This window comes from Mycteria americana, chromosome 2, assembly GCF_035582795.1.
Source record: "Mycteria americana isolate JAX WOST 10 ecotype Jacksonville Zoo and Gardens chromosome 2, USCA_MyAme_1.0, whole genome shotgun sequence".
Taxonomy (NCBI): domain Eukaryota; kingdom Metazoa; phylum Chordata; class Aves; order Ciconiiformes; family Ciconiidae; genus Mycteria; species Mycteria americana.
The window spans coordinates 77,814,819-77,831,978 of record NC_134366.1 but is presented as its reverse complement, the minus strand read 5'-3'; the positions used below and the strand labels follow the sequence as shown (position 1 = coordinate 77,831,978).

Here is a 17,160-nt window from a genome sequence, read left to right as displayed (position 1 = left end):
TAATCATATCTGCTGAAAGGCTTTAAGTAAGTCTTGTATCCTTCTCAATAAAAAAGACGTATTTTCTCATTTGAGTTATTTTTACCATAGGTCTCTAGTGCATGGTCATTAAATATACTTTCAACCCTATTTAGCTGCGCTTTATATCCTTAAACTGACGTATGTCTGAAGAGTAAAGTATTTGTATGGGGCCAAATTAAAATATACAGTTTTGCCTCTTGCTTTAAAGAAAACTTAATAATTAAGCTCAGATTGACACAGATCAAAACATTGGCAAAAATTGCTGGAAACAGTGACTCATTTTTTATTTCAATTAACAGTTTCTCAGTTTCACATACAAACAGTGAAACTGTCAAAAATAATTATCACAGAGGGAGAAAAAACCTATTTCACTCCAACGTAAGGAAACTGGGCTAAAACAATAGCTGTGTGTACAGATCAGGCTATCAATGCACTGAACTGAATCAGAGAGCTTTTTTCTTCTCTTGGCAGGAATCCTGTTAGTACTTATTTTTATGTTCTTTGAAATATTAATATATTTACTTGTCTAATAACCTCTGTTTGTTGAGGAAAGCTTTCAGCTTACAAATTTTGTAAGTACAGAAGTATTTTAAATACCTTTTTTTTTAATTTATTTGTACAGGGGAAAGATAAAAGTTATGGGACTTCCAAAATTATCAGAGACATTTTGTTAACTAATCACACTTATATCTGAATTCTGATTCCAAACATTTGATTTAAAATCCCCTGTGGCTCTTTTTGGCACTTATTATGATTTTTAACTTGGATTTCGTTTCTTTGCTTTTTTCCAGACAAACTCGGGTGAACCTGAACTAGTTATAAAATTGCAAAATTCTTTTTGTTGCTCATAAACTCTGGCATATGAATACAGGGGGAAGAAAGTTTCTTAAACGTATGCTGAACTTCATCTGAAATATTGGCATGTTAACTCATCTCCTGCGGAGAAGAATGAAATTATAACATTCTCCTGCTTCTTTATTTTTTGTTTCTTACCCTATGTTGTATGTTTCTCAGGATACGTTTCAGGTTCATGAGTTTAAACTGAGATAAATAGTCCTCTCTGGATATTATTTCCCCTGTTTGGTAAGACGATATGGAATTTTTACTTCCCATATTTTGAGTAATTTGTGTATTTATTCAATGTTATATCCTCGTTTTGCTGTTGAGAATATAAGTAAAAGCAAGTTTCCTGGGGCTGAGAAGACAGGGTTGGGTAGGGTTTGTGTTCAGCTGCAGGCTCCAGCCTAGGCTGAGTTTTAAGCCCATGAATAATCTCCCCAGAGCTGCTGAGGTCACTCGTACGCCTAACGCGTGCGTCGCAGTTTGACTCAGTTTGACCCTGTTTGACTCCAGAATGAAGGAAATGATGCCTCGGTTGACCATAGCTGTTTGTTTCTAATTCATCTGCATTTACATACTCTCCATGTCTGCTTTCCATTAACATGTGAGACTTGAGCGGAGGATTTTTCACAAACGTTACCACTGGCCAAACTAAACTCCGCTGGGCACAGTTGGACACCATCAAGTGCTTTTGAAAAACTGCCCGTGTTTCTCCTTTCAGACCAATTCCCTGCAGAGCTTGTGTGCTGACAACCACTCGTGGCCGATACTCATGCTTGTATCTTCTCCGTCGGTACGTTACTGCAAAGAATAAGTAAAAACCCATTTCGGTGCTGTTTTACGAGGCTCATGAAGCCAATGTTCATTGGTTGACCCTTGAGGTGTTTACTCAGTTATTCAGCTCTTTGTTGGGAAATGTCCTCTTGTCTATGGAAATTTCCTTGGGTTGGATGCTTTCATAAACAGTTACAGCCTGTGTTATCTGAGCATAATAAAACTAAATGGCTTCCTGTCACCATAACCTCTATTTAGTTTTATACTCCTCATAATTTTCTGAATCTCTGTATGCTCTCTCCTTTCTTGGCTTCATTTTGGAACAAATTCCCTCTTTTGATTTATTTTGCTTATGACACTGCCTTCATTCAAATGCCTCCTTTAAAATTTTCTTTTGTAATCTTATACATTTTTCTCCCTCTCTTGACCTCCCTTTGTTTTTCAGGGTGGGAGGGGATTAAGCATTATTGTTCATTTTATTGCTTTAACTAGTACATAGCCATATTTAGTCAGAGAAATAATTCTCTCTTAGAGTTACTACATGTCTTTTATATTCTCAACCATCAGTGCATTTTGAGGGAACCACAGATTTATTTTGTGGGTAGAGCGGGAGGCACAAGGAGTCCTGTTACCGAGCAGGTGTGGCGACAAATTAGTCAGAAGCTGTTGCTCAATTTAACTCCAGCAGCACTCCTCTCTGAACCGTCAGCTACTATCTGTTTCTGCCCTTTCCACGTCCGTTCATGCTCATCTGAAAAGCAACATTACTTTTTTTCTGCTTTTTCTGAGACGTGTAGGTAGTTTGGAAGCGTTATTGTGAAAAACGGATGAAACATCAGACCAATTGTATGATCAAAGGTAAAAGAGCTCCAGAGATAACATTTTCTGCATGCACGCATGTGTGTTTGGAAATAAGGCCCTGGCTGAATATCCTATTGCTTACTAGCAAATGTTTTGCCTCCGTGTCAATGCCAGAATTTTAATTGCGTTTCTCCCTGACATTAGGTACCTAGTCTAAGAAACGGATGTTGCACTGCAGCTGGAAGCCGACACGAGACTGAAGTGACACAGCCTTTGCCGTGGAATATTTGTCTCCAGCTGTTCCTTCACAGGGTGGGTTACGGGGACTGCACCTGTGCGCACCGGGGTAGCAGCAGCCAGGGAGGATTCCCTGCCATAATATTTGTCTGTGAAACACATACTTTCTCCCTGAGGAAATAGGCTTATGTCAACAAAAATAGAAACTTCAAAAAAAAAAAAAAAAAAAAAAGTAGTGCTGGGAAAAGCTAAGCATCTTTGCTCTTAAATGTGTGGGGTGATTAATTTCATGTGCCATATCCCTCACACACACATTCTTCTTTGCCAAAAGCTGAATGTAATTGGAAGCCTATGAATGTCCATAGTTGCCAGACAGCTTAAAATTGAGATACTGTGAAATGCAAACAAACGGAAACATTTCTCTCTTGTGTTAAGTATGCAAGAATTATTAAGCATTAAATACCAGTTGCAAGGAGAATCGTTTAAGATGGTCAAAGGTGAACCTAATGTGGTTCTTGTGTACACACCTGGAGCAGGAGTCCAGTTAGAGTGGCCTGGACAAGCGGGGTCTGCTCCACACGCTGATTTTGCAGCCCCTTGGTTGGTTAGCGTTGCAGCAGCTTCCTAAAATAGCTGTAGGACAATACAATCCTTCACGCAGACGCCCTCGCATAGGAGTAAGAGCAATTTGTACTCATGTAACTTATTTTCTTTTCCCAGATGGAAGTAAATCATCCTGATCCAAAATAACATTTCCGTGGAGGCAGTTGTGTCCACACTAGGGAAGGTAATGGTTTAGCTAGGTGGGCAGAACACAAGCAGCTTGTAGATACCAAGAAACTCCAAGATGAGAGGGGATGTGGCAAGTGTTGCTGGTATTCTCGCTGTCAGGGCATCGGCGGCTTGCTTCAGTGAAGGAAAATTACTTGTATGCACCCAGGTTGTTCTTTCACTCCCTTGCATTTTTTGTTTTAACATTCAGATACTGCTTCGCTACATGGGGGCAAAGTGCAAAGGACCTTGAGAGGCTCAGGCCACGTGGGGTCTGCTGTCATCTTTGCTGAAAGCCTGCCAGGTAAGTCATTTTTCTTCTGTGCCTCTGTTTACCATCCCTCCTTTTTTATTCTTAGTTGTTTAGCTTACAAGGTCTTCAGAACACGCACAGTTCATAACTACGTGTCAGTAAAGTGCCCAGGACACTAAAATGCTGATTTTTGCCAAGGTGAGAGGGTAACGCGGCTACAGAATAAATTAGGAAAACAGATGGCTAAACTAAACTTAGCTGCAGCCTGAAAATAAAGAAAATTGTACTTTTCACAATAAAATTTCCATTTTACAGGAACTGTGCCTTACAGACTGAAAATATAAACCTCCTTTACAAAAGGCAATTGTACCATTACCGTTTTTGTGAACGCATCTGGTCAATGTTGATGTGTATCTTTTCTTTTGTTACAGATTAAAATGTTTTTGAGTGATCTCTTCTGACCCACCGTTGCCCCTCTTTGTTTAGTGTTCAATTCTGTCAGCCCCTCCGAAATGTAGCGTTCCCCTATACTGCCATCAAGTTGAATAATACATGCATATGATTTAATCCGAGCTGTCTCCAGCAGTTAGTTGCCTTCTGGAGAGTATCCAGATGTTGCTTGAAAAGAGATGACTGGGAAAGAAATAAACAATTTCACTTGACAAATTGGCCAGCGTATCTTTTGTCTCAGCCATCTTCCACTTCGAAAATCTTGTTCAAATAAAATAATTGTGCTTGAGACATAAGTAGGGGTTTTTTTTTTCATCCATGAAACTCAAAGCTTTGTATAAAGATGGTAAAACATAATTATCCCAGGCAAACAGAAGTGGAAAGTGAGGCGCAGCCCTTGGATTAATCTCGGTAGAAAGGCAAAGAGAGAAACCCAGGTAGTCTGGAGTATTTGGCCTCCTTCAAATATTAGCAAGATTCCTTTCAGCACTAGCCATCCTTTCTGCAAAACAGAAAATGTTTCTGCTCAGAGTGCAAAAACATGCCTAAAATGTAGTGCTCTCTGTACGACTCTGGGCTACCAGTTGGGCAACGACACTTTCCCGCTGTAAGAGCAGTAAATGTGAGAAAAATAAATGGCTAGTTCATTTTTGCAAGGAAGGTGCTGCAGCATCACCGCGAACTCATGGAGCTTGGTATTCCTGAAGTGTTTTTGCATGACTATTTTTTAGGTTCACTCTTCAGTTACATAACAACATATGCTTTCCCTATTTACAACGTTAAAATAGACTGAGATAAAAAAAAATACTCCCACTGCAAATGATACGGCACTGACATCTACTACTGATATACCGATGTCTTTTTCCACCAAAGCCAGTTAGATGCTGCCTCAGTCTGCCATGAAATGTCTGTAATCTCAGAGCCATAAAGTATAGCAACGTGCAAGGAAATGAACCCAAAGAAAAAGCGTCTGCTTGGCAATCAGTACTTGGAGATTGTCCCTTAAAGCGTCGGTAGCTCCCTGGATCTTCCTAGGCTTCCCAGGGGGTATTTTGGGTTGGAAGAAAGAAATGCCTCAGCTAAGCCTGGAGGCACCTGTTGGAAGGTGTCCCAAAATGTGAGGATTGTCAATAGCGGGGATCAGTCTACGCTGGTGGCAGATGTTTTACGCTCGATAGTGACTGGAAGGAAAATTTCCCACCCAGGAACTGTCAAGCACAAGATGTCTGCAGTGTATTAAGAGCTTTAGAAATAAAATACTAGGTTGTGATAGAGCTCTGCTTTATGTGAAGTTTCTCTCTCGTCAAAATAATTTTGAGGAAGAATTGTTTTCCTTTTTTAACACCTGTTTTTGACATTTCTGAAATGGAAAAGCTTTTTGTTGTTGTCAGAATGACTCTGTTATGAAATGTAGATGTAGGTAGGGTAAGAAAGAAGTTATAACGAATACGTTTGTGGGATTCCTGCAAAGAGTTCTTGCACGTGAAATAAAAATGTACGTTCTAGCACCTCTCAACCTTCCCATGTCATAAACAAATGTGGAAATGGAAAGGGCAAATTCTCAGCTGTGCGCCGGGATTAAAACAAGCGGCAAAGCCCATCTCCTCCCGGCTCCACCCTGTGCCCTCCCCTTCCCCAGCACCTCCACTACCATGAAGATTTTAAACTTCAACCAAATCTGATTTTAAACTTCAGCCAAACTCCATACCAAATCCCGGACCTGAAACCAACATGATGCTGAGGACACAAGGAATCTTTCTTTTTGGTGGACGATGGTTTTGAGAGAGAGTGGTGCCCGTTTGCGTCTGCGGGGAGGTTTGGACAGCCGCATAAAGACCCCGGTGGAGATGAATTGGTGGGCAGAGAGCAGGTGATAAGGTTAAAAGTGCACGATGGCTGCAGTTTATCACACAGATATCAGTAATGCGGACATGCCTGTGTGTGTTTGGATTCCAGGCACACGTATCTGAATACCCCTGTCGAAATGGGGTGGCTGCTCAAAACCTTTAGCGAGCGTCCTCAGCCAGAAACCCCAAAACCTCCCGCATTTACCTTCAACTCGCGCCGGGAACTGCTGTGGTGGGTTGCAAAGCGTCGTACTTAAGAAATGAAGTCTGGAGAGAAATGAGTCTTCTGTGCGATTATTTCATACTTTTTGGCTTCTCTGATTCAGTCTAGCGCTGAACCTCTCCCTTCTCTCCCCCTTCCCATTAGCCCCACGAGGCCTCCCTGACCTTACAATCCACCCACGGTTTCCATGTTACTGTCAGCCTCCTTACACTTGACTGATGAGAAATATGTGATTATTCAACACATCATAAAAACAGCCAGAGCAAATGAAGGAGAAATCTGGAAAGTATTTATAGAAAATCTGTAAACAATCATTGCAATTCAGCTATTCAAAGCTGTGCACACATTAGCTTATTAGCTGTAGAGCTGTCAGATGTTCTTTGGTTCTTTCACCTTTTTTAAAAACTAAGAACTGCTTTGTTATACTCCCAGCCATTTTGTATTTCATAGACTTCTGTTTGCAGAAACAATTTATTTTTTGAGCTACAATAACCGAGAAGAGATTTTTTTTTTTCCTTATGACTACACATCATTTCATTGACTTCAGAGGTTTGACAAGCACCGATTCACTGACATTCCTTGTGTGCTAAAAGGCTTCTTGAGGCAACTTCAAGCACCATGCATCTGTTTGCTGCGTACAGCTCAACATCAGATTCAGATAAGTAGGAGGGAGGAGGTGAGAAAGAAGAAGCCGTGAAACTCTTCTGGAAGGCGACACAATGCAACGGTGGGACGCGTGTTGCAAAGCCGCTCTTCTCTGCAAGAGGCAGGGGTGTTTCTTACTCACCATAGCGTGATTTAACCAGAGCGGGATGACTCCATCAAGGCTTTTGGGGTAAACCAGCTCTCGATTGTAGGTATACAGTGTCCAAAAGGATAGAGACACAAACTGGAACCAAAATACAAAATAAAAGACATCTCAAAATGAAAGACAAACATCACTGATAAGAGTTGGCTAGTGCTTTCATTTCTGAGATGGCGAAACATCTCCTACGTGAAAAATGGTGATATTGGCAGATAAACTCACGTATCTCACATGTTACAACATAAAGAAAGGAATTTACTCTGAGGTGCAGTGTTCTGTGTTGATACTGCGAGAAAAAACCCTCCTTTATAAGCTGCCAACACTGACATTTTCTGTGGTATACTAGATTAGCTTTAAACTTTTCTTTTTTTTTCCTTTGCAGATGGGATCTTTTGATGGTCCAGAAGTTCTCCTCGAGGGACTGGCTGTCAAGCCACAGCATTTGTTCTGCTCAGTAACAAAGTAAAACGAGATCTTGGTAAGACAGTTCACGTAAAACTTACCCTTATCTCCAAAATTCATAAGCCTAATTCCTAACCTGCAGGTGCAAGCTGCGCTGTGGGCACCCATTTTTTTCCCAACAGAGGAGGATTTACAGTGGGAGAACTTAACTGGAGGAAATGAACCCAGGAATTGGTTACCGATACCTGGAAGCTGAGTTGCACTTTTTTGGCCTGGGTTTTTGAGCACACTTTGTGCTTGGGGTTGGAAATCAGGGGTGTGAGATGCTGGAAGATGAGGCTACCCCGTGCCTCTCTCCTGCGGGCACGGTGAGGATGCCGGGGGGGGATATGACAGCAGCATCGTGAATACTGCTGTGCAGGGAAGATAAATTAGCCAGTCTCTCTGTCTCCGTCCCTGGCAGGACTTTTTAGTGAGCCAGCTGGCTGAGCTGCTTGTGGGCCAGATTTAAGCAGCACTTCTCAGTCCTTTGAGATTCAGAGGTGGCTGCAGGCTTCACTCACACAGAGCGGTACCTACACGTGTAAGTAATCCATCGGTTTCCGTCCAGCCTGCAGCACCAGATAAACAGCATTTCGATAAACAGCATTGTCTGTGAGGGAGTAGGTGATCTGTGGTGAATCTGACGTAGGCTGTGACTATAATTATTGTCCTGTGAATCTGTTTCTCTCCAGCACTTTTTTAAAGACACACTGGAGTCAGAGAAGATGTGAGATTTTGCTGCCTCTTAGATACCCTCTCATGTCCTCCTGGCCTGTGCTGCCCTTTAGAGAAATGCCCTAAGTCGATAAATCCACAGCTATTTGGACCCTGAGATTAATGGGGGGGGGAGAGGGGGTGTTACACCTCATTCACCCTTTGGGGTCAATCTGTGTTTGCTCAGGGACAGCAACCCTAAAGTTTGTGCAAGAGGCTTTGCATTCAACCATGACAGGCTCAGCACTGTTTCTTCTTCTAAACAGTCCAAATCCATTTTCAAATGGTAAAAGAAAGCCTACAGTTCGTATCTATTTTATACACGTGCATGTGATGCTATACACCCCTAACCATTTATGCAAACATTATTTTTACATCCAGAGGTTACTTACTGTGGACACTGGGAAAGCCAGGACACTGAAAAGAAGGTCTCTGCTGGAAATTACGCACTTAGCACATCGCAGTTTCTTAATTAGTCGCAACACATCAGCCAGGAAGGACACCCCATAGAAGACAGCCTGCAAAACCTAAAGTAGTTACACCTAATGAGGGAAACTCATCCAGCTTTCATTAGCACGTTCCTCAATGAACTCCGTTCTTGCTCTTCAGGGAGCTGTTTTGTTCGTGAGTTGCAAGCCCACGTGAGGGACATAGCTGTTGGCTAAATCTTTTTTACCAACTGAAACTGATTAAATAAAGTTGTTGAGGAGGTAACTTCAACAGTATCTCTTTTAGTGGACTAAACAGAGATGTGTGATGTGATTCAGGTGGGAGAGGTGGAAGGACACGTTGAAAGCCAGCTCCTTCACACGTCCTATGTTAATCATTACGTCGAATGTATCTGAGCAGGAGCAGGAGCGAACAAAATATGCCAGGAAATGTTTCCTGTAAAGCAATTGCTAGATAGCTTCTCCCACCATTTAGCCGACACAGGGCCTTCTCTGCGGGGACTCATGGTGCAGTTAATCTCAGCGCCAAGTAGCTCAAAATGCTCTAACATGAGCATCAGGTGCAGAAGTTATCAAAACCAGAACCTCTTTTGCTGAACTCAGAGGGATTCAGGAAAGGATTTCAGAGACCCAGACTTCACTAACTACAACCGAGTAAGTTAAACTGTTTATAACTACTGAATTTTGGAGTTGGGGGGTGGGTTGTGTTTTGTTTGGGTTTGGTTTTTTTCCTTTAAATCATTGACAAGTAATGAGAGTGGGATTGTTTGGGGAGGGTGCTAGGAGGATTTGGAAAAGAATTAGATAAGTGCACAGTGACAATCCAGAATTCCGCAAATTGTGTATGAAACTGTCACGATATTGTGGTTTAAGCCAATATTGCTTTTCTGATTACTTTGTTTTTTCTCCTAACGCTACGCAGCAGATCAAGCTGAACCAGATTTGTCAGACACACAAAGACAAAGCCTTGCAGAAGAATATTCTCTTGCTGCCCTGCATATAGCACTGGGTCTAGTTGAGTTCTGTTAATTCACAGGACGGCCTCTTCTTTTTAAGGCTAGGTTGTCCCAGAGCACTGCAATATGGGAAATGCAGCCTACTGCAACCGCTGGACCAGCTAGCGATGCTTAAATGGAAAGAGGCTGTGGTACAGCTTTCAGGATGAGATCTCTTTTGCCATGATCTTACTCTGAATCAGATATTTATTTACAGCGAAGTGCCTGAAGTTGTGGCCGGTTACTTCACCCGTTTCTGAAGGAGCCGAGAAGGGTGGTGCTTGGGAGGGGACAGAATTAGTGCAATGTTTTTCCATCAGAAATTCTTTTATTATCAAAATATCTGAGGGAAGGAGGGGACTATGATTTCACCGTGCCTGTTGTCAAACAAGGGTTTCTGCAAGCTTTAGTTTGCAGAGACTGGGTCTTCCTGGGGAGCAAAATGACCGTAGTTTGCATGACCAAAGTATCCTTGCAGTTTTCCGCAACCATCCCCCATCCATTCAGTGGCTTCCCAGCAAGGGGAAAAGATAGATCCTTCCTTCCCTATCTTTTCCGCCGTCCAGATGGTCGTCGCAGTAGACTGCGGCCAGGTGCCACTGGTGGAGTGTCCCCCCTCCCGGCGCAGACCCACAGGGGTCAAGGTAGGGAGGTGCTGACGCCGGCTGGGTGACTGGCCCAGGGTCACCCAGGATGAGGTATCGGAGGTCGCGCACCACCCAGTTCAGCTGCAAAGCCCCGTGTTTCCTCTCAAGAGCATGGGGTGAACAGCCACGTTTTTACATAAAAAAACCCAAGCAGCTTCATCAGAACCCACATACGGTTTTGTTCAATTCTGAGGCACCCAAACCAGCTCTTTTAAATGTGGTTTTCTCTCTCTCTCTCTCTCTCCATTATCACAATTAGCCTCTGTAACTGCAGGCACAATTTCAGTCAGTAGGGATTCAGCCCTCCAAGTCACAGGCCCGGTTCAGAAAAGTCCGTACTGGGGCGCAGCATACTTAGACCCAAGCACATGTTCAACCCAAACGATTGCCCCAGTCCTTGGCCTCCCCAGGAGACCAAAACCGTGCCCTTGAAGAGCTAAGAAAAGCCTAGTAATAAGCAGAAGCCCTTGTTACAGCCCGTAGAGTCAGCAGTAACTTTCTGTAAAAAGCATGAAAAATGAACATGAGGGTGGTGACAGTCTGGTGACACATGGTGACTAATTGCCAATAAAGCAATTAGGGAGAGGCCTGGTTCCCAGAGGATGGGGCTATTATTATCTTGTTCATGCTCAGCTTTACATTAATCATGGGACAAGGATAGGCTGCTTCTCCCCCCCCTTCAAAATTAACTAAAACAAACATTTCTGAAAAGAAACAGTCCCAAAACAGCCACATTCTCAGCCTGGTAAATATTCTGTCATATGCAGGGGAGGACAATGTTATCTTCCGTATGGAAAATGCTTATCTGAATGTGTAACCTGACCCGTTTCTCTGGCTGAACGTGGAGAAGAACAACTCCTGAAGAAGTCTGAGCTCAGCCTCAGGAGCTTGTTTTTGCGCTGCTCATAGCTCTACCCTTGTCCGTCACTCTGGGTTCAAAGGGGTTTCAGTCAGTTTATGATCACCCTGGATTTCCAGGAGCAATGGAAGAATATACAAGTAATTTTCAAGCCAGAAAAGTGAACCTAGCTAGAACCGTCCCTAGTAACATTCAGTCTGGCAGGGTGCACCGCCAGTAGACTTGAGTCAGAGCTCCAAACCCATGCTCTTCCAGGCTTATTCCTGTAAGAAAGGTGCAAATCTCGCAGCCCTTCTCTAATGGGAAAATGTTGACATAAAAAAAAATTGACATGAAAACATCAAATTATTCCAGATGTCCTGTGAATTTCCCAAACAGCAGTGCTGGCGCTCACAAATCCATTGCAGCCGTTCATGGAATATAAATCCGCTGGCTGTAAATAAAGAGGATCCCCTAAAGTATTCCCACACGAACAGAAGGAAGACTGGAAGCATTCAGAAAGCTAACGATTAACCCAAAGAGGAGAATATGGATATGATTATCCCTGCTGGAGAGATGCTGCTTTCCTCTCTAGACCCCGCAGCGCTCCATGGCGCTAGGTGCTGTAGAAATGCTTAATTTGGCCAGATCGATTTTCCAAACTGAGAGTCATAGTGACAAAGACAAAGCTTAATTTTTATCTGCTGCAGTGATCAAAGGGGTGTTTCTGTTTAACTAACCTGACATGATTTACTTTCGCGTAAAAGATCTAGCCATATGTGTATATTGAAATCTCCAGCTAGTACAAATAAATTGGGCTCCAAGCTCTGCCCTTAAGGGGGGATAAATCCAATATTCTGAGTAGGCTATTAGACATAACAGTCAACATTTAGTGTAGACAAACATCCATTCACGTGATGGCGACCTGGAAAATATGTATACTAAATACTGGGTCTATTTTGAAATAAATAAAAACCAGATTTCAGGAGAATTGAAAAGTATTTCAATTCTGAGAGACAAAAGCATAAGGAATAAAATGGGGCAGGAATGCAATTTATAGTTTTTAAAGGTGCAGTGTGTTCATTATGCAATGATTTACTAATAGATTTACAGCAGTGAGCAGATTTTTATGAGCTTGGATATTTCAGGCAATGAATGATTCAGCTTGTACTCTTTTGTGTCACAGATAAATGAATACAAAACTGGTTTTATCTGTCATTTCTGCTTGTTCAATAATCCGTCAATGAACCCCTTTGATACAAAACCCACTTATCTTTTTTTTTTTCCCCTACAAAAATATTTCCTTTCTGAATCTTGATTGCTATGATCATTAACTAGATAAATGAATCTGAAGTAACGTCAGAGCTGTAGCTCTCTTGGGAGAGCCGCGTGACTAGCGAGGAGTTGAATGAGGTGCTAAAAGAGGGTCATATCTAGAAGAAATTCTTCCAGCATCCCTCCAGCAGAGCTAGGAGTCAAGCTGCATTTCCATCCCCGGAAAATGTCACGTTTCCCAGTATTTCCATTTCGGATCAGAGCGAGCCAGCCACAGCAGCTTTCCACAGAAGGAAATTTTTAAATGCAATTCCAAAGAGCTAAAAGGAATTTTGGGGGGAAAATTTCCAAGAGCTTCAGCCAGCCGGTGCCAGAAGACAGGCAATCGCAGTCTGGCAGGAGACGGGCAGAAGAGCTGGACAAGTGCCCTGCCTGCCTGGCTCCGGGGAAGCCTCCAGGGCACAGCCTAGCCCTGCCCAGCGCGGCAGCTCCACCGAACCAGCACAGCCCAGCGGGAAGCTTTTGCCTGCTCTTCTTCCCCGGGACCGTACCTCCCGGCATCCCTGGCGTTTCCTGGGACTACTCCCAAAGGCGCAGAAATGTAATGCACTGGGTGTGCACCCCATGGATGTCTGTGGTTGACAGCCACCTCTTGTTCCTTGGTGTTCCTCAGAAGCAACAGGGAGCGGTTTAATGCCAAACCATGGGACGACTCCTCTAGGTTCTGCGGAGGCCCACGGGGAGCTCCATGGCCCCCGGGGCCGTACTGTCTTCTCACCCTCTTTCTCTCTTACACAGCGGGTCAGGAAACTTTTGCCACCTGGAGATTCCAACAGACGCTGTCCAGACCAGCGGGAGAAGGGGGGGATAAGGGCATTTCTCTCCCCAGGCCCCCTTCCCTTTTTGGCAATCCTTTCTTGAAAAAAACCACATCTCTGTGGAAGAAGGACTAGTGGCCATGAAGGAGTAATTTTGCATGCCCTGCCCCATTGCCACATTTTCTGCATGAGAGATAGGCAACATCTTCAGCCCAAACCATCTCCCCGTTGGCTGACAGCTCTGTTTTAGCGTTGTGATCGGATCAATAAGTGGTTAAAAGATGAGAGACAAAGGACTGGAGAAGTGGAGCAAGGGCCCTCGCTCACGGAGATTTAATGAGACCTGAGCTGTTCAGCAGATCCGTAAATGAGCTGGGGAAGGGAGCAAACACTGAGGTGGTAAAGCTTTGTAAATCTTTTTCTTTTTTTTCCTGTCAAAGCAAAGCCTGACTGCAAAATTGCCAAAGAATCTCAGGATACTGAGTGCCTGAGAGATCAAATAGCAGGCGAAAATCAGTGTTGGTAAATGCAATGTAATGCATTTCAGAAAAAAAGAACTTCAATTATATATTTTTCAACAGTGGGTTCTAACTTAACTATACCCATCCAGGAAAGAAATGTTGGACTCGCTGTGGATAGCTCCCTCAAATTGCTGGCTCCTTGCTCACCAGTAATCAAAAAAGACAAATAGAGAGTTAAGAATTCTTAAGAAGAAATAAACAACAGACAAGGAAATGCCTTTAGGCCACTGTATAAATCCATGCTGTGCTCATAGCTCGACCACTGCAGCCTGCCCTACTTACCCCTTCCTGAAACTAGAAAAACTACTGCAAAGGGCGACGAGGATGATTTAATGAAAGAAGCAGCCCTTTGTGAAGAGAGATGAAAAAGGCTCGGACTTCCAGCTTGCAGAAAAGAATAACCAAAGGGAAAATCTGGTAGAGGTCTCTAATGAGTGGCAAAGAAAAAGTGAACAGGGACGGACGATTAAATTACAACACAGAAGTAAAGAGGCATCCAATTAAGTTGTCAGGAAGCAGGTTTACACCAACGAAATGAACTGCTCTTTCACACAAGGCACACTTGCCTTGTGGCACTCATTGCCACAGGATAGGGAAGGTACCAGAAGTATAAACAGGTATGTTTTTCCTTCAGATAGATGAAGGGAAGGCTTTGAACGGGTATTAGCTACCTTGGCCTGGATTTATTTTCTGGCTAGGCAGGTATGCCAGTGTGAGGGTAGAGCCACGGAAAGCTCATTTTATGCTTACACATGCTCTTGTCTTGTGCAGCCTTTCCCTGATCATCCACTGCTGGTCACTAAGGGAAGCTGGATGATAATTTCATTTAGTATTTCTGCATCCCAAAATACTGGGAGATGGGTTACTCTTGATCTCATGCTTTGGAGCTGTGTGTCATATCGTGGGCGATACATCTCATGATAATGGTGCCAGGCGATGGGGGTGGAGATGCTGTTTTGCCTGAAAGTATGGCTGATACTTTAATGGCGCCAGCTTTCCCCAAAAAAACGAAGGAGAGGAGCTGGGCACACAGTCCCTTTCTTGGGACTTGGCTGGTGGTGTTTTAGTCTACTGACATATGTCCCAGCAGGACGAACTGAATATCCTTAAGGTTGTTTAATCCTGACCATTTGATGGCTGGCATTTCAGAAAAAATAATTTTTAAAACAACACAAAAAGCCTAGATGTACTGACATAAAGACAACATAGCAGCAAACCATACATATGCCATCCTGACTGCAGCGATATATGTGCCCTCATCCTTCCACAGACGGCTTGGCCACTGAGAAGGGCGCTGTGGCTCCCTGAAGCCCGGGCTGTTGTAGCCACCTCACGTGCCATTCACCGCCTCTTGGCTGCAAATATTTCACGAGAGTCACAGACCGGTTGAGGTTGGAAGGGACCCAAATTTCCCAACACCCTGGAGGTCTCCAAAGGCCCCGCTTAGAGCTAGGGAGCCTTTAGGCTTCCATTGAACTCCACCATGGGGTGTCTCCTTCTGAAGAGTAAAAGTAGAGACAAACATAGCCCGGGCCAGACCTCCCACTGATATTTGACTGTCACACAGAATGGACGAAAGGCTACAGAGGTCCCTGCGGTCATCCTTCAGATGAGCAAGTGTCCCTGAAATCTGTCCCTTGTAGGAACCCTCTCCACACACCCGGTCTTTCCACCCCACTGCCACCACTGCCACGAGTCACTGGTGAACCGCTTGGACTGTGAACAAGCCTTCTCCCCCAGGGTATCTCACGTGCTTTCATTTTGATTTCGATCTTGAGAAACGTTAGCCTATCAGGAGAACAAGAACACGTTATGGCCTACGTTTTCCTGTGTACTTTTAGGAAATGCAGCAAGCAGTTGATAGCACTGTTAAAACACATGAAATAATGTCACAAGCACCGCTCTCCGCAGGCTGGGATTTCTTTCCCTCGTGCTCTCAACTGCTGTCAAACCAAGCATGTACTCTGAATGGCTAAATTAGCACCGTGCTATGCTTTGTTTTACCTTTTCTGTAATTTACAGCACATAAAAGCCTATTAAAAATTTGAAGTAAAACTCCAAGCAGCATTATAAGGCGTACTGAATTAAGGGTTAGATAACACGCATCAAACTTGCACGTGTCCTGGCTGGACATACCCTACCTTTCTGTCCCTCTCCTCACTGATAGCTGGTCTCCTTTACAAGGAGGCAGCTAGCTTCAGAGTGCTTCCTGAAAGCCAAGCAGCTCGCCAGCCAATATTCTTTCTGCATAAAACCTGTGAATACATTTCACAGCTAAGGCATGGATCCCTACTTAGTTTCCTTTGGGGTATAAACCGTTAAAGGAAGCAGTTTAACAGCAGCAAATATACCAGCTGCATATGTCTTGAGGCACAGATGGCAGACAAACAAATAGACATATTGGTATCACTGTACAACACGATTTGCTTACCAGATTGAGGACTGTCAAATATTTCCACTGCCCACCGTAAAGGAACACTTCAGATGGCCGCTCTTCTGTTCTTACGTGTGTGATTGAATAGGCAACAAAAAAATACCAGACAAAAGCAAGGCAATGGTACGTTGTGAGAGTAGAGATTTCCATGTTTTAGCTAAGAGCAAGTGATAATCGGTCCAAAAGCAGCTTTTCTCTTAAGGTCCTCGGTTGCTGTGCATGGGAAATGGCAGGGCAGGAGGGTTTACTTCAGAGCAGACTTGAGACACGTTCCCACTTTGCTCTCGTCGAAAGGAATATTCACAAGGCTGTGAACTTTGCTTCTATTTGTTTCCCTTTTCACTGTACAGATAGGCTGGGGGGCGGGGGGGGGGGGCGAGAAGAATAAGCTTATTCCCCGGATTTAAATGCCTTGCTCAAGATTAGCGAAGATTAGTTGTGGAGTTACATAAGTTTTGGGTTTTTTTTTTTTAAAGTGGGGGGAGCTTTGCTGCTGATTTTGTGTAACAGGCTGTCGTGCTTTGGGTAGCAAGTGAAAACAAGCAGCGTTTTCCTCGCCATAGCTATGGGTGCAGCCATGTCTCCAGCTCAGCTTGGGAAGACCTCTGCAACTGTTTTTTCCTTGTGCCAAAGGAAGAAGTGGGAAACATAATGGTCTGTGAAAGAAAAAACGAGTTGATTTGTTGATAGGCTATGGAGGTGGCAAGGAAGCTGAGAGAATTCGTAGGCAAAGGTCCTTGGGGTTGAAAAATCACTGCAAGCGTTGACATTTTTTTTGTGGGAAAAGGCTCTGCTGCCTTTACGCCACTCCACATAGCTGGGATCCATCACAACCGTGCACGGCGGGTCGGTGAAACCCCAAGTCGCTTTGAAGCTCTGGCAGGGATGGAGACACAGGGCAAAGGTCTTGGGTGACAAACCCTAAGCACGGAGCAGGGCGCCTTGCCTACCTGCTTCTTTTCTTTACTTGCTGCCACTCACCTTCAGACAGCCCCTCTTCCCC

General features: G+C 43.8%; 1 protein-coding gene across 1 annotated transcript in view; it reads right to left on the bottom strand.

Annotated features, from left to right (window-relative positions):
• Nucleotides 1-16,307, bottom strand: part of ADTRP (androgen dependent TFPI regulating protein) — a 32,315-nt gene extending 16,008 nt beyond the window's left edge. Inside the window, exons 1-3 of the mRNA XM_075495619.1 lie at nt 16,155-16,307; nt 8,573-8,707; nt 7,005-7,106 (exon numbers count right to left, since the gene is read on the bottom strand). Coding sequence (XP_075351734.1) covers nt 7,005-7,106; nt 8,573-8,707; nt 16,155-16,307 — 390 coding nt within the window. The remainder of the gene's footprint in view (nt 1-7,004; nt 7,107-8,572; nt 8,708-16,154) is intronic.
• Between the last annotated feature and the right edge of the window lie 853 nt (nt 16,308-17,160).